The sequence below is a fragment of the Neomonachus schauinslandi genome, chromosome 7 (assembly GCF_002201575.2).
Source record: "Neomonachus schauinslandi chromosome 7, ASM220157v2, whole genome shotgun sequence".
Taxonomy (NCBI): Eukaryota; Metazoa; Chordata; class Mammalia; order Carnivora; family Phocidae; genus Neomonachus; species Neomonachus schauinslandi.
This window is the reverse complement of record NC_058409.1, coordinates 125871969-125891535: the sequence shown is the minus strand read 5'-3', so window position 1 is coordinate 125891535 and position 19567 is coordinate 125871969. Positions and strand designations below refer to the sequence as shown.

General features: G+C 50.4%; 1 protein-coding gene across 1 annotated transcript in view; it reads left to right on the top strand.

Moving 5' to 3' along the window:
* Positions 1–19567, top strand: part of PDZD2 (PDZ domain containing 2) — a 217703-nt gene that overhangs the window by 191874 nt on the left and 6262 nt on the right. The window contains exons 16-22 of the mRNA XM_044917177.1: positions 523–679; positions 2188–2981; positions 6661–6805; positions 9400–13414; positions 14181–14298; positions 17624–17725; positions 18412–18673. Of these exons, the coding sequence (XP_044773112.1) occupies positions 523–679; positions 2188–2981; positions 6661–6805; positions 9400–13414; positions 14181–14298; positions 17624–17725; positions 18412–18673 (5593 nt within the window). The remainder of the gene's footprint in view (positions 1–522; positions 680–2187; positions 2982–6660; positions 6806–9399; positions 13415–14180; positions 14299–17623; positions 17726–18411; positions 18674–19567) is intronic.

Sequence of the window (19567 nt, the reverse complement as noted above, 5' to 3'; positions counted from 1 at the left end):
TGAGCTTCAGTTTAAAAACAGTTTTCAAACTGCTCCACAATAAAGGGGTCTCCGGTTGGTTTTCGGGGGACCTGTGACTTTAAGGAGACTAGAATGTTTCCCAGCTGGTGATTCCTCAGTCCCAGTGGATCTGAGCACAGGATTCAGACCCCCTCTTTTCTGTTCCATCACTAGGCTGAACCACTGGCTTGGAATGTCATTCCATTTTCCTATCTCTTCCCCCAGTGGTTTTCCTGGGATGGTTGATAAATCGCTGCTGTGGCTTTTCTGGTCATTGCTAAACATTTGGCCAAAAAAAAAAAAAAATCTCTTAAAAACCTCGTCTGGCAGCAACCATTGCCATTTTCATCAGTTGTCTAATTTAGCCATCCTAGAGTCAATGGAAGTGGGTGTCTACTCTCACCACTGTTTCAAATGACCGTGGATGAGAACGAAGTGTTCTTGGAAAGCCAGGAGTTACTGTTTCGGATAACCGGCCTCTGGCGCGCCTCCCCCATCAGCCCGCACCGTCTTCTCCAACAGGACGCCCTGATTTCTGAACCCGAAGCCTCCCAGGACTTTGCCCACGGTGTCCCAGGCTCCCTGTCAGACCTCGTGGTGGCCGGCTCTGAGGACGAGGACTCCCCAGGCAGCGGCCGCAGCACCTCCGAGGACGGTGGCCTGCCAGCTAGCACCTCTAGTAAACCACGCCTGTTTTCTTTCTTTTTTTTTTTTAAGATTTTATTTATTTATTTGACAGAGAGACAGCGAGAGAGGGAACACAAGCAGGGGGAGCGGGAGAGGGAGAAGCAGGCTTCCTGCTGAGCAAGGAGCCCGATGTGGGACTCGATCCCAGGACCCTGGGATCATGACCCAAGCCGAAGGCAGACACTTAACCACTGAGCCACCCAGGCGCCCCAACAACGCCTGTTTTCTGACTCGGGCCCCATTGGTTTACATAGCGGGGCGGTATAATGTGAACAGGGACCTGGAATCCACGCCTTTGGTCGAGTAGAAGCCATCTTTGTACCCTAAATTCTGAACTTATTTTTGGAAAATGCAGCCCCCCACTGCTGACTGGCCCGTCGGTTCTGGGGTGAAGGGTCTGGGTGCCTGTTCTGTACCCGGGCTGTTGGAGGTGACTAACCCGGACAGCATTTAGATGCGGTTTACCGAGCATCATCTTGAAATTTATGGCATGCAATCAGGGTGGCAAGCTAACAGCCTTCTGTTTTAGGGGATTCCTAGCGAAATTCCAGGTCCCTTCCTTCACCAGGCCCTAACTGACTTCTTTTTAGAAGGCAGCTGAGTGAAAGATTCAGAACTCATAAGAGACCAATGTTATCAGACAGTTGTTTTCAAATCTCCTTGATCACGCTCTCACTATAGTATGAGAGAATGAGCTGACGCAAACCATACTGATTCCTCGGGCTTCGGCTGCTGTGGTCTGCTTTTTTTCCCCTTTGTTCTTTTTTTACTTCTAATGTCTGCCCAAGAACATCCCTGTCTTAGGACAGGCAGACCTGACCACTCCGGCTCTCATTTGGAACCGCGGACAAGCATACTCTTGTCTCCGACAGCAGCATTTCTGTCACATGGTGGAAGCCCATGTACTTTTCCGTGCATTCAGCAAGCTGTGAAGGGTCTGCTGAGCAGCACGGGCCTTCCCTCCTCCCTGCTTGGAACTCGCGTCGATAATCATCTCAGGCTTCCCTGTACCATGTTCTAGGAGCTTCTATGCCCCCCGCCCCCATCTCTGCAAATGAAGGAAGGGTCTCATGTGATAAGAAGGTGCCAGCATGTGGGGCTGGTTCCTCTCCGGGCATCATCCCAAAGAGGACTTCCCAGCAACAGCATGTAGTGTGAACCCCAGCAGTGGTGGCAGGCATCCTGGGCGTTGAATTAAACATTTCTGTCTCTAGGCAGCATATGTGTTTAAGCTAAACAATCCAGAGGTTGAAGTAAAAAAAAAAAAAAAATTTAAGCAAACAAAAAGGGAGACCAGTAGGAAAAGGAGAGCGAGAAGCCACTGTCCACTGGGTGCAAATCCCAAGAAGCCATATCACTAAAGCCCGGTGGTCAGTGGCCAGAGGATCAATGGCTGGCAGTTGTGGGGATGCTCCTGTGTAATTGGGGGGGGGGAGTGCAAAACCAGGCCGGCTGGGAAACCCCATTTCATTTGGCCGTTTCTTTCCCCATCCCCACCAGCTCACAAGGAGCCAGGAAAACCCAGGGCCAACAGCCTCGTGACACTAGGAAGCCAGCGGGCCTCTGGGCTCCTCCACAAGCAGGTGACGGTTGCCAGACAAGCCAGTCTCCCTGGGAGCCCGCAGCTCCTCCGGACCCCACTCCTCCGCCAGAGGAGGGTGGGGTGCTACGACACAGACGATGCCACCGATGAGGGAGAGTTTGACGGGGAAGGGGACTGCATTTCCCTCCCGGGGACCCTCCCGGGTCCCAGCAGGCCTCTGGCGGAGGACGACTCGAGGCACGTCCTGATGACCTCTTCCAAGGTCATGGGTATCAACAGCCGGGGGGCACAGCCCCAGAAAACCCTGGTCAGCAAGGCCTCAGTGCCTCTCCTCGGCAGCTCACGGGACTCAGAGGAGAGTGTCCCAGAGGGTGTGGGGGACACTCCTCCCCATGCAGCCAACCTGCTGGCCTCTGCAGTAGCCCCCAAGGGTGGCCCTGGCTGCTCAGGGAGGAAGGAACTATCAGGATCGAGGAGTTCGCCCAAACTGGAATACAAAGCCGACACGGGCAGCCAGAGTCTGGGCAACACAGATACCCCCAGGTCCGCCCAGCAGAAGAATGACAGCCTGGGGTCCAGGCACAAACCAGTGGCCAGGGTCAGCCCACACCACAGAAGGCCCGAGGCTGATGCCAGGCCCAGCAACTCAGCGACAGTACACCTGACCGATGGAGTCGACGACCCATGTGTCCAGGCCACTTCCGTCAAAGAGACCAGGACTGGTGTTCATCCAGGGGGAACTGTGGAGAAGGTAACTGATTTCCTCTTCGTAACTTGGGACCTGAGTCACTACTGTGTGAGCGAGTATGGAGTGTGTGAGGAAGCGGGGGGTAACCTGCCGGAAGGGGGGCACGGTTGGAGGCTTCTGTTTCAGCAGTCGTTCACTGCCATCCAGGGGCTGCTCGGGAGCCTGTCTGTGTGTCAGCAGGCGGGTGGGGGACTGTGCCCAGGGATCGGGTCATCGATCATCCTGCCGGAAGATGAAATCGCTCTTTTACCCGGACACGGGGCCATGGTGGATGAGCGAAGGGCGGCGGGAGGCTGGTGAAGAGCACTGGGTCTGCTCCACTCACGAGCTGGGTGACCATTGAGGCAAGTTATCGACCCCAATCATCTCTCAGAGCTGGGCTGACCATCAAACACAGCTTAACAGTGATTCCCTCCGCTCATGAGGTTCTGAGCGACCCTCATTTTTTCAGACTTTCTACAGTCATTATGTGTAATCAAAGCTACTCATACCCTTGTTGTGAGAATCACGTGAAATAATGGGCATGCTAGAAACTGGTCACACACTGGGGCGCCTGGCTGGCTCAGTCAGTGGAGCATGTGACTCTCAATCGCGGGGTTGTAAGTTCGAGCCCCATGCTGGGTGTAGAGATTACTTAAAAATAAAATCTTAAAGATTTTTTTTTTTAATTTATTTATTTGACAGAGAGAGACACAGCGAGAGAGGGAACACAAGCAGGGGTTGTGGGAGAGGGAGAAGCAAGCCTCCCGCCGATCAGGGAGCCCGTTGTGGGGCTCGATCCCAGGACCCTGGGATCATGACCTGAGCCGAAGGCAGACGCTTAACGACTGAGCCACCCCGGCGCCCCTTAAAAATAAAATCTTAAAGGGAAGAAAAAAATTTATAACACACCACTTTAGATGCAAGTCAATATTATTTATGTTATTAACTTGGTTACACATACACTAGAACGACCCAGAATTGTCAAATTGCTCGTTTTGAATCAGTATACCCCCACTTAAGCAAGGAGAGAGTACGAGAAACTAATGTTGTTTACGATCTCAACATAACTAGATTCTCTCTGAGGTGATTTTAAGGCCATATTTATAAAGATGCATGTTCAAGTAGTTTATACACACATACGTGTAAACAGACCCAGAAAACATGAAGTCATAAAAACCATATTAGGCAGAAGGGATTTTTGTTAACTGTATAGAAAAAGATACATGCATCTTTTTCATTCTCCTAAAAAATGTTATTACTTCCAACTAGCATATGTGGGGTTTTTTTTTTTAAGATTTTTGTTTATTTATTTGAGAGAGAGAGAGAGAGAGAGGGAGAGCACAAGTGGGGGCAGGGGGGCAGAGGCAGAAGCAGACTCCCTACTGAGCAGGGAGCCCAGCACAGGGGCTCAATCCCAGGACCCTGGGACCATGACCTGAGCTAAAGGCAGAGGTTAACCAACTGAGCTACCCAGGGCCCCCTAGCATATGTGTTTTTTTTTTTTTTTTTTTTAATTTTTTTTATTCTTATGTTAATCCCCATACATCACATCATTAGTTTTAGATGAGGTGTTCCATGATTCATTGTTTGTGCGTAACACCCAGTGCTCCATGCAGAACGTGCCCTCCTCAATACCCATCACCAGGCTAACCCATCCTCCCATCCCCCTCCCCTCTAGAACCCTCAGTTTGTTTTTCAGAGTCCATCGTCTCTCATGGTTCGTCTACCCCTCCGATTTCCCCCGCTTCATTCTTCCCCTCCCGCTACCTTCTTCTTCTTCTTTTTTTAGCATATGTGTTTTAACATGCAATGTTCAGCTAATAGGTTAACCCCTTCTTTCAAAAAGTATCCTCAGCCAGTGCTGGATAACTATATAAACCAGGGGTGTTATTCATAATAATATATTCATATCTATATAGAGCTTTTGTTATTGTAAATGAGTATTCCCAATAAGAATTTTGAGAAGCACTTAAAAGTTTTGCACAAAAGTTTAACTCTTCTCATAAAAAATTTAGTTCAAAAATAACCATTTCATTTATATATGAGAAAGAAAATAAAATGCATTGCCGTTAAGTATTTACAAATATTGGAATCTTAAAAAGAAAAAACCTTTGGTAACTGGGTTGTCTTCTACTGTTTTTAATATTTTTTAAATTGAGATGAACATCACATAACATAAAATTAAACATTTTAAAATACAGTTCAGCTCTCTCCTCTGCTGCCACCTTTGGGCCACTTTATGACTCCTTAACTCAGAGAGTGAATTTCAAATAAATCTGATTTAACTTCCTAGCGAGTTTCTTTTTTTACAGTAGGTTTTAGATAGAAGAAAGGAAGATAAAGTAATTGACACTTGGCTAAAGTGAAATTTTGGAGTATTAAATGTCAATTTCATTTATCCAGATAAGTCCTAGCCCTAAGTACCAAGCTGAGGGCTGATCTTCCAGTCTTGGGTATCACTATGCAGTATAAAGACAATAACACCTTCCGTCGATACAGCCTTTTGTGGGCTGCATGTGATTTTTATAATGGCTCATTTCATCATGTTTTATTTAAAACTCTATGAGGGGTGCCTGGGTGCATCAGTAGGTTAAGTGTCCACCTCTTGGTTTCGGCTTGGGTCATGATCTCAGGGTCATGGGATCAAACCCCGTGTCAGGCTCCATGCTGAGCATGGCACTTGCTTAGGATTCTCGCTCGCTCGCTCAAAAAAAGAAAAGTTAAAAAAATTAAACTCTGTGAGTTAGACAAGGCAAACCTTATCCCCATTTTGTTCCCAGTTTTTCTACTGTGGTAAAATACACTTAACAAAAGTGTACAGTTCAGTGGTGTATGTTCATAATGTGCAACCATCACGGCCGTCTCCAGAAAACTCTGTATCATTATACAATAACTCTCCATTCCCCCTCCCACCAGCCCCCAGAAACCGCCAGTAGGCTTTCTGTCTCTCTGATGTTGGCAACTCTCAGTACCTCATCTAAATGGAATCAGACAGTATTTGTCTTTCTGTGACTGGCTTATTTCACTGCCCATAATGTCACTGTCCATAATGCCCTGTTGTAGCATGTGTCAGAATTTCCTTCCTTTTTAAGGCTGAGTAATATTCCATTGTACGTCAATCCCACATTTTGCTTATCCATTCTTCTGTCAGTGGACACTTGAACTGCTTCCACATCTTAGCTATTGCGAACAGCGCTGCTACCCACATGGGAGTACACATATCTCTTAGAGAACCTGCTTTAATTCTTCTGGGATATATCCAGAAGTGTGAAATGTGGATCGTATGGTATTTCCGTTTTTATTTTTTTGAGGCAACTCCATACCGTTTTCCATAGTGGCCGCACCATTTCCCATTTCCACCAGTAATGCACACAGTTCCAATTTCTCTATATCCTCGCCAACACCCGTTATTTCTGTTTTGGATCATAGCCACCCTTGCAGGTGTGACGTGACATCTCTGCGTGATTCTGATTTGCATTTCCCTGATCACCCTCATTTCAAAGTTGAGAAAACCGAGGCTTAGGAAGAGTAACAAGACCATGCAATTTCTAGCAGGCCTTACACCCTGAATCTGGATCTTGTGGCTCCTAGTCGAGGGCTCTCTGAAATTTCCCAAAGCAGCGCTTTTCCGTGTGTGATGTCTTAGGGTGCAGAAAACCTGAAAGCTGTCGACAGTGACTTGTGGTTGTCATTGGGCTAGGAACCTCTGGGGAAGCAGACCATCAGCGATGGGCGTGTCCCTGCCAACTGGGGGCCTGCCGGTGCCCCGCCCCACCCAGATGCTGGCCACGGCACCGAGAACCTGCTCGAAGCTGCACCAGAGCAGGGGCAACAACCCGGGACAGGTAAGATTATTTCATTGCTTGTTAAGCTTTAAGATGGGAGGGCAGAAGTTACCCTAATAAAAATGCTACATGTGGAGAACTTTGTGGGGAAAAACACCTCTTACACAGATTAATGATATTTACAAGCTGCCTGCATTTAACAACTTCACTAGATCGTTGTGCCTAAACTCATAGCTTTATTTCCACATCAGAGTATGTCCATTTTCAGCCGCTTGACACTACCTATTTTGTGACGGGTACCTTAATGAATGAGACATGAGATGACACAGAGAAGTTCCTGCCCTTCAGAATTTCAACACTCGGCTCTCGTGAAATCAAATGCACTGAGAAACATTTTGTACCTCCTGCATCCGCAGAAGATAATGTTTGCGCAGCCTGCTGAGGTCAGCAAGATGCTCTTGGCCTGCATGACCGGTGCTGGCCCCTGGCAGGCCCTCCTAAGCACTGACGTGTCCGTCTCAGCCCCTCTGTGCCCCACTCTAGCTAGGAAACTGCACCCGTGTCTTCCATGTCCTTCTGCACCTGCAACATCGTCTGCAAAGGCTGCTGGGCCCTCCTCCCCATCATGTGCCATAATTGAGTCAACATCCTTCCCATTATGGGACATTTGTGTGTGTTGGGGGGGGAGGGGTACAAGGGAAGGATCATTTTGAAAGGTGACATCAAGGACTGCCTCTATGTCATTTAATCTCCCTCAAAAACGCTTTTCAGGGCGCCTGGGTGGCTCAGTTGGTTAAGCGACTGCCTTCGGCTCAGGTCATGATCCTGGAGTCCCGCGATCGAGTCCCGCATCGGGCTCCCTGCTCGGCAGGGAGCCTGCTTCTCCCTCTGGCCCTCCCCCCTCTCATGTGCTCTCTGTCTCTCTCATTCTGTCTCAAATAAATAAATAAAATCTTTAATAAAAAAAAATTTAAAAAAAAAACGCTTTTCAGTTACACACTTTGCAATAAAGTCAAATTGCTAACAAAAATTTAGGGTTTGTTCAGCAAGTGAATCCGAAGCTAAAGAATAACCTTCAAATCCCCTCCTTTTGTGTCGTCATGACTTTTCCCCATAGTTGGTACCAGCAGAAGCAGAAGGGAATTCAAAAGGTTGAGCAGAGAAGGACAGGAGCCCACAGATTCAAATCTTGGCAGGTCCCCCGCCTTCCACGGGGGCCCGGGGAAGTTACGCACAGTCTCCACAGGGGTCTGGATGTGGCCAGGTGCTCTCTACACAGAGGTCATGCAGTCAGGGTTTAGAGAATGGGGTGGGCTGCGGGGCCGACTTCCCAGGTGACCTCTGGCTATACACTCTGTGACCCTGGATCCATTGCTAAGCCACGCTGTGCCTCAGTTCCCTACTGTTCCAAAGCAGATGGTGACAGGACCTACCTCACGGTGTTGGGAGGAAAATTAAGCGCATGAAAAACTCTTAGCACAGTGCTAAGTCCTGATAATTAGTCCTTAATTGTTGACATAGGAACTTCAGGAGGGGAAAGGCATATGCAGTTAAGATGGTTTGCGTGGGAGATGTGGAAGGAGTGTAGCATTTGGGGAGACAGTCTTCTCAAAGCAGGTGCTTTCATTGTGACTGTTTCACTGTAACCCCTGGTTCCTAAGAAAACAGCAAATCTAATGTTCTCTTTTATACCAGTTTCCCCTGATTATCAGATGCCATGTGCCAGGGGCAGACAGATGAGCCCAAGAATGTGCAGGGCCTTATAGGGAGGCACCTCCAGGACCGTGGCTCTCCGGACCCACCTCGTGGAATGACTGTTTCCTGCTGTCCTTGGCATCAACACCTTTCCCTGCACCCCTCCGATCACATGCTCTTTCTTCCCTGCTTTCATTCCATTTTTTTTTTTCATCTTCCTCCTCATCACTGTGTGGTCAACTCTCCCCCCAGGACCCCCGTCAGGTCCCCACCCCTTCTGTCCACACTTCCCGGGTCATGTGGCCCTCCAGTACTCCCAGTCCTCTGAACACGCTCAAGACACAGCTCAGACGCGGCGCAAGCCTGCACCCTTCTGCAGCTCCTGTGTGTCTTCCCAAATTAGCCTCCTCTCTCCTCTCCTGCATGAGCAGTAAGTCCCCAAAGGTCAGCACCTGTTTTATACTTTACTGCACAGCTCACAATCCCACACCGTGAGGCCAAACCCACAATGAGAGCTAAACTGGAGACCTGAGACCTCCGCAGAATGAGCGCAAGGCTAAGGGATGAAACAGAACCACAGCCTGGCTCCTGTAGCTTTTGAAGCCATCAGAGCGGACGGTGTAAAGAGACTCAGGTGAAGGATTTCTGGTGTCCCCATCCTTAAAAATAACCAAGAGAGAAAAGGGCAGAAACAAAGGTCTATTCTTCCAGCCAGTCTGAGTTATTTCAGAGCATCTAGAGCAGGGTGGTATTTGTTAGATGTGAGTGCTCTGTAATTTCAGAGGCAAAAAGAGAACGACAAGAAGGCTACATTTAGGTTGTGGCAGGTCCTTCTGGAAAAAAAAAAAAATTGAGATTAAGTTTTCCTTTTTTTTTTTTTTAATTAGGGTTTTTCTATTTTCTCATTTTCCCCTCTCTCTCCCCTATCACCCCACCTTTCATTTATATTCTCAACCCAGGACTGGATGGCCCCCCAGACCTCGTCCCTACTCCAGGGCAGAAGGGGGCAGCTCACCCTGACCCCAGCGAGACATCAGTGGACACACAGCAAGCCAGGCGGCCTGAGGACCCCGGAGAGCCAGTGTCACCCAGGGTTCCGGAGTCTGAGGACAGATGTCAAGTCAGACTCGCCCCAGAGCACAGCTCACCCCCCGGGAAGATGACAGCGGCTCGGCATGACTTCGGCAACACTCCAGCAGCCCCAGAAGCCAGCTCGCCCAGGAAGGCAGCTCCCCACAGGGGAGGACCTGAGGCAGACGGAGCGTCTCCAGCTAGTACCGTCCTGTCCCGAGACCTCACGTCCCAGGAGGAGAGACAGAGAGTTCCCGGTAACCACAGCAAGACTCTGCAAACAGGAGTCCTCGTTCCTGAAAACTCCCAGGGCTCTGCTCTGCTCAAGACAACAGACTCTGGGTCTGAGAGGGCCCCGCAGGCCAGCCCTACCCTGCCGTCCCCTGCTGACAAGGCTGACGGGGTGTGTGGCAGTGTCTCGGGCCACTGCTGCCCCCGAGAAAGTGGGGGCAGCCCCGTGACTGACATTGACAGACTCATCAAGGAGCTGGATGCTTCAGAACCAGGACTTCAGTCTCCTCAGAAAGGGGACCGGCTGAGTCAAGAGGGACATTCTCAGGGCCAGCCTCCAGCAGGAACTGGAAGCGGAAGTTCCCACGCTGCTGAGCCAGTCATGGGGAACCAGACCCCCACCCCGAGGAGGGCCTGGGCAGCTGCTGGCCAGCCCCCTCACCCACAGTGGGCCTCCCAGCCTTCGGTTTTGGATTCCATTAATCCTGACAAACATTTTACTGTGAACAAAAACTTTTTGAGCAACTACTCTAGAAATTTCAGCAATTTTCACGAAGACAGCATGTCCCTGTCGGGCCTAGGTGACAGCACAGAGCCATCTCTCTCATCCATGTATGGTGATGCGGAGGACTCGTCTTCTGACCCTGAATCACTCACCGAAGCCCCACGAGCTTCCACTGGGGACAATTGGTCACCTCCTTGTTCTCAGGGGTCTTCTCACAAGGAAGACACTACGGAGTCTGAGGAGGAGCAAATCGAGATTTGTTCTACAGATGGCTCCCCCAACCCCCCCTCAACCACTGCTCAGGCACCTGTCCAGGCTGCAACCTGCCCTGTGTTGGCCAAAGTTCTGCCATTAAAGCACAGTGCTCTGAGTCAAGTGGTGGGAAATCCATGTGAGAGAGCGTCCTTTGTGCCAAGCACCTCATGCCCTTCAATTCCAAACTCTTCCCAGCCATTTTCTCTCTCGGATATAAGCTCTCGGGAGCATGAACTTCATGCAGACAGAAGGATATTACAGAACCCCAGGCCCCCCTGTGAAGAAGAAACCATGGAAGCCGCCAGCACCAGTTCAGCCGTGGAGAACGGCCAGCCTCCTAAAGGCGCCAGGCATTTTCACAACCTCCCGGTCACTCTCAGCAATCTGAACATGGTAAATGGTTTAGAACATGACCTGCTGGGTGACAAAACCCCAAATAAAAAACAAGAGACAAATGTCAATGAAGCTGAAAACCAGTCCGCCTTCAGTGTGAATGTCCCTAAGAATGGAGAATCCGTTTTGACGAATCTGCACATCTCCAAAAGTCAAGACATGGATGACGTGCTCCAGAAACCAAAAATGATCTCCAGGAGGCCCATCATGGCCTGGTTTAAAGAAATAAATAAAAATAACCATGGTATGCATGCACAGGGCAAAACTGAAAGGGAGCAGCCCGTGGTGCCCGCCAGAAGCCCTGACTCCAAAAGTCAGGGGTCAAGTTCCAGCCACAAAAAGGGGGTTGCTGGGCTTCAGAGCCCCCCTCAGCCAAAAGTGAGTCTGGAAAATAAAGACCCACCTAAAAAAGGTTCAGTGGAAACACTTTTAAATAACTGTCAGAAACCCAAATCCGGTCCTAAGCTGAAGAGACTGAGCATCAAAAGCAAAAGCAAAGTCACTTCGGAGGCCCCTGCTGCTCCTATGGCCAAGGCTGGTGGGATGGACCCCAGGAAACCCCTCATTTCACCCCAGACCTCCCACAGAATGCTTCCTAAGGGCGCGGCCCCCCGGTTCCACACAGCCGAGCACGAGGAGCCGGACAAGAACGCCCCAGCCCCTCCCATGCCCCCCCAGTGCGTGCTGGAGAGCCGGCCGCCAAAGCCCCCCACATCCGAGGCGAGCATCACAGCCTTCGTTTCACCCCACGCCTCCCCCAAGACTCTTCCGGAGCAAGGTGCGGGCCATCGATCCCAGGCGGCTTTCCACGCAGAGCCCGACAGAGCCCGCGCGGCCGCCGCCGCCTCTCCCCGCGGTGGACCAGAGAGCAGGGCGCCCCCTGCAGCCTCGGGGGGCAGCGCGTCCAGGGCCGCAAACGGGCAGGAGGTACCCCCTCCCGGGTCCAGCCAGCCGGATCCAGCGCCGGAGGCCGCCCAACCAGGGGTGACTGGCAACAAAGGAAGCGAAGTAATTGCTGGCGATCCCCTAGAAAGAACCAACCAGCTGAAAATAGTTGAAATTTCTTGTGAAAGAATGCCAAAGGATGCCTGCGGTGACAAGCCGGCCGAGAGTGGCAGACTAGGAGGGTTCTGGGCCCAGAGCAACTGTCAGGAGAAGACTGAAATCAGACCCTGTCACCAGTCACTGGAGCCGTCCCCAAATCGTCCCTCGTCGCTCCCATCTCGTGCCTCCCAGGTGGGGCAGGAAACCCAGCGATCTTCCAGGATGGCAAAACTGGCCTCTTCCTCCTCCTCCCCACAACTGCCTGCTAAAAAGGCAGATTCCTCCCAGGGGAAGGCGAGCCAGGCGTCAGGCTCCCTAGGGATGCCCAGGAATGGCACAGCAGGGGGCCCAGTGCTAGATGACCATCCGTACTTCACGCCAAGGCCAGCCACCAGGACCTACTCCATGCCCGCCCAGTTTTCAAGCCACTTTGGCCGGGAGGGCCATGCCCTGCACAGCCCAGGTCGCTCTCATCGGGACAGCCAGATCCCTGCAACGAGTGGGGGCCTCCTTGAGGCCAAGGCCTCCAGAGGCAGTGTCCTTGGCCTGGCTAACGGACAGGGTGTGTATAGCGTAAAGCCCCTTCTGGAGACATTGAGGAACCTTCCGACCACAGACGAAGGGGATGTCCTTTTGGTGCAAGAAAGGAGCTGCCTAGTCACAGACAAAATCAAAGTCACCAGAAGACATTACTACCCTGAGCAGAACTATGAATCTACCTCATTTTTCTCTGTGAAGCAGAGGATCAAGTCTTTCGAGAACCTGGCCAATTCTGACCGGCTGGTGGCCAAGTCTGGGGCGTCCCCCTTTTTGTCAGTAAGCTCCAAGCCTCCCATTGGGAGACGGTCGTCTGGCAGCATTGTCTCCGGGAGCCTCAGCCACCCTGCTGACCCCACAGCGAGGTCACTGAGACGCAGCCTGAGCTCCTGCAGCGAAAGCCAAAGTGAAGCCAGCACGCTCCCCCCCCAAATGACCAAGTCCCCGTCCAGCACGACGCTGACGGTCTCCCGGCAGAACCCGGCGGGAGCCGGTAGCAAGGGCCCTGACTCGGCCCCAAAGAAACCACTTGGTCCTTCTGGAAGTCCCACCCCAGCTGCGGCTCCAACCTCTCCCAGCAAGAGGAACAAGTCCTCGGTGCGCCACAGCCAGCCCTCGCCCTTACCCCGCTCCAAGCTCCAGGAGCTGCGAGCCTTGAGCATGCCCGACCTTGACAAGCTCTGCAGTGAGGATTTCGCAGCAGGGCCCGCCGCCGTGCTCTTCAAAACGGAGCTGGAAATCGTCCCCAGGAGGTCGCTTGGCTCTCCCGCTGCAGGCCTCAGTGGGTCCACTGCCCTTTCATGCCCCATGAAGCGGGGGGACTGGGCCTGTCCAGGAGGAAGCAGCCCTAAAGCCAGTGAGCCTGGAGCACCCAGTTCAGCCCATCATGTGGGTGAAACCCCCCAGGATCTGCCTTCTGGAAAAGGCTGGTCGGTTAAGTAAGTATCTTCCTCTCCCCTTTTATTCAAATAAACTTTTTTTTTTAATTATGAGCTAGCTTTAGATTTATAGAAAAGTTGCAGAGATAATGCAGAGTGCTCCCGTGAAGAACCCCTCACCCAGCCCCTCCCGAGTTGGCAAAAGAAATTAACCCTGGAAGAACACAATGAACTAAACTACAGACTTCACTCAGATTTCACGGAACAAATTTCACCAACATCCTTTTTCTCCTCCAGGATAACCACATTACATTTGGCCCCCTTTGTTTTTAATATCATTGCTAGAAACCCACAGTGCCTGCAGAGAAAGTGTTTGCCAGAATGTTGCTCAGGAGAGAAGTCTTAAGGGACCTGGCACTTAAGCACGAGCACCCACCGCCAGAGAGATGAGAGAGGACAGGGCAGGCTGCACCTCGGGGGAGAACCTGGGCCTTTGAAGGTGACCAGAGTTTAGCAGAAAATTTCTAACATTTTTTTTTAGATGTCAGAAATTTTCTTTTAAGCTCCAGGACTGGTTCCCTGACATCCGGGAGGGATCCCAGAAGCCACAGTCCTTCCCAGCGCTGTTGGCAGCCAGTGAAATTCCTGTTAGAGCTCACAGGATTCTCCGTAGTTTGAATGGAGAGTTACCATGACCAAAAGAGGGCATGACACTCAGAAAATGCCTGCGATTTGGTAGAAAGGAGATCATTTTAAATACATCCTTATGAAATGGAAAAATCGCCTTTTTTCTTTAATGTTGTTCAAATATATTTATATTCTTTAGCTTGGATCAGCTTCTCATCTCAGCAGGGGACCAGCGAAGACTGCAGTCTGTTTTATCATCAGTGGGGTCCAAATCGACCGTCCTAACTCTCATTCAGGAAGCGAAAGCACAATCAGAGGTGAGTGAAACCGGACAGGCCGGGGAGAAGGAGCGGCGGCCGCGTGTGTGCCCAGGTGTGGGCCCCCAGCCCGGAGAGGCCCCCCAGAGCCCCGGAGAGCCCCACCCCGGGTCCGTGCAGGGCGTTCTTCAGCTGCGTCTTACTTCTCTCTCACTTTGCAGCTTGCTCCTCAAGCTAGGCCTTGTCTTGAATTCCAGGTGCAGCTGCTGTTTTAATTCCCCAGTGGTGACTAGCTGCCCTCCTCCTCACCCCCCACATCTGGAGTTTGTCTACAGAGGGTCCTCAGAACGGAACTGGGTGTCTTGGAGATGGGAGGGAATGACCACAAGCACAGCCCAGCCGCTAGGAGTACATTAACGACTTGTCAAGGGAGCCACCTGCTGGGGAAATGGGTTAGCGCGCCTGTGTAGCCCTGCCTGGACCCCCAGCCTCGGGGCTTCTGAAGCCTGGGGCTCAAGACAGTGTGGCTAAGGGGTCCTTACAAATGAAGTCCTTCCATAAATCGGAGGTGACAGTAAACAACAAAAGAAGCCATGGTTCATATCTAGAATATGTCTCTGAAGAACATTAATTTCTCAGGACTACCCATAGAGATTCGAACCCTAATAAATGAATATTTCTGTTTAGAGGAAAAAAAGCAAACATGAACAATTTCTCAACTGGTAATATACCTGGGTCACTGATGGATCCGAGAACACTGTTCCAGAAATTCTAATATTACCCAGAAGGGCTGTGACGTTGGCATCTACTGAGGAGTGAACCAGGATGGAGAGGCGGCCAGTTGCCCTTGGCTTACACTCCCTCTGGTCCGCAGCCCACTGGTTTCGGTCTGTGCAGTGAACCTTGAGACGTCCAGCATTTTTCACTCTCAGTAAAAGGGACTAGTCTGTCATCTCCCTTCTTCCTTCAACTTGTGACAATAAGTAAGCATCTCCTGCATGCAAGTCTTCTTCTGGCACTTCCAGTCAAGGTGGCACGGTGGGATCACGCTTTGCCGGGTCCCTTTTCCTCCAGACATTTCAGTGTTAGAGAAAACGGAGAAGGAGAAAATCAAAAAGTCTCAACCAACTCCCAAACGGGATGTGCATTTTCAGGGACCACAAACAAAAGGGGAGACTTTTTGTGTGGACAGGATGCCAAGCGCCACCAGGAGGGGTGGGGGGCATCCTCTGGGGCCTCCCCCGCCCTCGCTCTGGTTGTACACTCACCACCAGACAACCCTGTGGTCTGGTGTGGAAGCGCTTTCCTACTTGGATCACAATGCGGCTCTTCCCCTTATAATCCTGCAGGCTTCAGCTGCTTTCACGGAGCAGCATGAGCGGAGATGTCCTCGCTCTACCATCTTCAGAAGTTTCCTGCTTGCTTTTTGAGTGTGGTTTGTGGGTGCTGAAAATGGAACTGCACACGATTCCCTGTGGCTTCCTGATGGGAGGCGCTGTGAGAGATCAGAGGCGGAAAACAAGCCGTGCCCCTCTGACCTCAACACACCCAAACCTTGGCAAGCTCTCGGGGCTGCATGGAGCTTCCCTGATGCTGTGCTAAGCTACTTAGAGGCGAGATTTGGCCGGACAGCTTCTAGCACACTTGTATCCTCAAACACAACTAGAAAATTTGAGTAAATTAAAATTTTGGTGTTACGTCCTGGAATGCAGGAGAATCCCATTTTCAAATATTGTCTTTGCTCCCATAAAGGCACTTAAGTCTCTGAGAAGTACTGCATTACCTCCCAGAAGCTACACAAAGGTCATTTACCAGACCACATGCTCCCATTTTCACTGAGAAAGCCTAGTCCTCATTCTCTCCACTGAACAGTGTCTGAGCGTGTAAACAGTTGGCCTGAGCAGTAAGTCTGCCCGATATTCTAGTGTTGACATATGGGGATTTGGGTTGAATGAACTTCTTTAGGGAGGTGTAAAATGTTTGGGGTTACTCTTTAGGACACACTAATGGAACTAAACTCTTTCTTTTAAATATTGGGTTCCTTCCCCAGCACACTACGGAGCTGGGTCTCTCTCTTCAGTGTTCTCACTTTCTCTCATCAAAGCAACCCTGAAGGAGTTAGATTCTTTTTTTTTCTGTTGCTGAGCTGAAAACACCCTGAACTGACAGATTATATATCACTTCATGGGGAACCTCGCAATGCAGATCTTTAAAATGTCGCTCATCATACATAGTGTGTGAGCAAAAGAAGTAAAAATTCAGAATTAGCTAAAATGTTTTATTTCAAAAAATCTTTTGTTTGATGCTTGAAACATAGGACATCCTTTTGTTACTTAACCCTAGGACACTACTAGGAATATTCTAGTCTCGATTCGAGTTGACAAAGTACTTTATTTTTTAACACACTTTGTATTCTGTGACAGTTCAACTGCACCTGAAATCCAATGAACTGAACATGGCGGGACGGGGACATAAACACTGGTGGCCTCAGTTCCTCTCATCCTGCCTCTTGGCATTACTTCTCTCTGATCTTGTTGACACTGGCTTGGCTAAACTGTAGACAAACAGTTGTACAATAAAGAATCCCCCTTCAAGATCAAATGATGTGCTATGATCAGATTTGGGAAGACATAATCTGGTGCCTGGAATAGCTCCTAAATTGTCCCCTGTCCCTGCCCCATCCTGGCTCATGTCCACCCTAAACATGGGTCTGTAGCTACAGGATGGACCCTCAAAACACCATCGTGTCAGCACCACCCAGGAGGGGTGCAGGATGCTTGAGATGAAGCTCCTCCGATTCCAATACTGTGTGAAAGCTCCCGAATAACCACCGGGGTTCATGCTGAGCAGCTCTGCAGGAGGACTCTTGGCACCAGGAATATACAGTTAGTTGCCTCTTGAACAACACAAGTCCACTTTTGCACGAGATTTTTTCCAGTACTGTAAATGCATTCTCTTATGATTTTTTTAAGATTATATTTATTCATCAGAGCGAGAGAGGAGAGATCGAGCACAAGCAGGGGAGCAGCAGAGGGAGAAGCAGGCTTCCCGCTGAGCAGGGAGCCCGGTGCGGGGCTCGATCCCAGGACCCTGGGACCATGACCTGAGCCGAAGGCAGACGCTTAACTGACTGAGCCACCCGGGCATCACTTCCTTACGATTTTCTTAATCACATTCTTTTGCCCTAGCTTTAAGAACAGGGTCTATAATACAACATAGAAAATTAACCAACTGTTTCTAAGTAAGGCTTCCAGTCAACAGCAGGCTCTTGGTGGTTAAGTTTTAGGGACGACGTTCTATGCAGATTTGACCGTGCGGAGGTCGGTGAGCCACCCCCTGGGTTATTCAGAGGTCAACTGGACTTTTTTCGGTTTCTTTTTACTAGAATAAAGAAGATGTTTGCTTCATCGTCTTGAATAAAAAAGAAGGCTCAGGTCTGGGATTCACTGTGGCAGGAGGGACAGACGTGGAGCCGAAACCAGTTGTGGTAAGTGACCACGTCAAGATGCTCCCCGGGAAGTCACTTCTGACACAGTCTCAGAGGTGCTCAGGACAAAATTCCCACCCGTGAGCTCACAGCACGCTGCTGTTTGTCTCCTCCTAACAAAGCAAAAGTGGCAAAGTGGGGGGAGTAGGACATAATCTAGCCATTGGCAAAGATACACATTTTTACCACAGAGCCGACCGATGTGCAGACCGAGTGCCCTATTCGATGCCAGTACGTGTAAGCACGGTTTTCTGGAGTTTCCTCATGTTCACCTGAATACTTAAGCACTAGAAAAACACGAGAATCAACTGACCCAATCTGCATGTGCTTCTGAAATTACTTCCTTCTCAAGAACCACCTCCAATTTTAGATCACTCAGAGGCCTCTGAGATCACGAGGCAGGCCGCCCCCATGAGGCCAGACCAGGTCCTGTTCGTTTTTGTGACCTTACTGCCCGGTGGAGCGCCAGGCACAGATCAGACGCTCAAGAGAAGTTGAGGAAAAAATGTATTCAGATGCCGGCACCGACCTTTGTAATTCCCTCCCTCACACCGCACAGGCTTTCAATGAACCGCGTTCATAGGATTTTGCAAACTTGCCATTAGAAAGTTTCTCTACTACAGACTTGCATCTGCCCTTTTGCTTTGACTGAAGTTTCCAAAGCTTTTGTCTTCTCCTTGCCCCAGGTGCACAGGGTGTGTTCTCAGGGGGCTGCTTCTCAGGAAGGGACTGTGAACCGAGGGGATGTCCTTCTGTCCGTCAATGGCGCCTCGCTGGCTGGCTTAGTCCATGGGGATGTCCTCAAGATTCTGCACCAGGCACAGCTGCACAGAGATGTGCTCGTGGTCATCAGGAAAGGGAACGATCGGCCCAGAGCCTCCAGTGGGCAGGAAGCCAGTGGGAAGGGCGCGCTCTCCAGGAAGGCCAGCCCGCTGGAGCCCGGTGTAGGTAAGACACCAGCCCAGCAACCGGCCGGGTGTGAGCAACCGGCAGGGCAGGTTCTGGCTGAACAAAAAGGAACCTAACTACTCTCATTAGGGTCAGAGAAATCAAATAGAGGGGCGCATGGTGGCTCCATCGGTTAAGCGTCCAGCTCTTGATTTCAACTCAGGTCATGATCTCAGGGTCGTGAGATCGAGCCCCCATCAGGCTCCACACTGGGCTTGGAGCCTGCTTAGGATTCTCTGTTCTGTCCTGCCCCTCCCACCCCCTAGCCCCACACCATCTCTCTCCCTCTAAAAAAAAAAAAAAGAAATCAAACGTAGTGACGTCTAATGTTTGCGGATACTTCTTGAAAAAGCAGTGTTCCTAGTAAGTTAGAAACCACTGCCCCCCCCGTCATTAAAGCCATACTGTCGAAGACTTTGAACGACTGCTTGACAGCTTCTCTACATGTATGAAGAAAGAAGTCCTTTCACATTTATATCTTCTTAGGACTTAGGTAAAACACGAAACTCTTGTGATAAGGGGAATCATGGAGAGTATGCAGAAATTCCAAACTGCCATTTGTCCTTGGAAACACCAGGGTTTGTATTCTTTCCTGTTTTAGAAGAACATAAGGAAATGAGGGGGCACAAATGTTTAAAAACAGAGACTGTAGCCTTAATCAACCAAGAGCTTATAAAAAGAGGTTGAGAAGTGGATTTCCTAAGCGCCCTCCATACTGTCATCCCAAGGCTCGCTGGGAAGGCATACGAGGTATTTACTCGGAACTAAGTACTGCTTCTATTTCTGAAGCACAAGGCTGAGGGCGGCCTTCAGAGAACTACTTCAGACCTCCGTGGTGTCCTCTCCCTTGGAATTCAGGAGCAATGTCTTTAGTCCTGAGAGCACGGAGAGCCT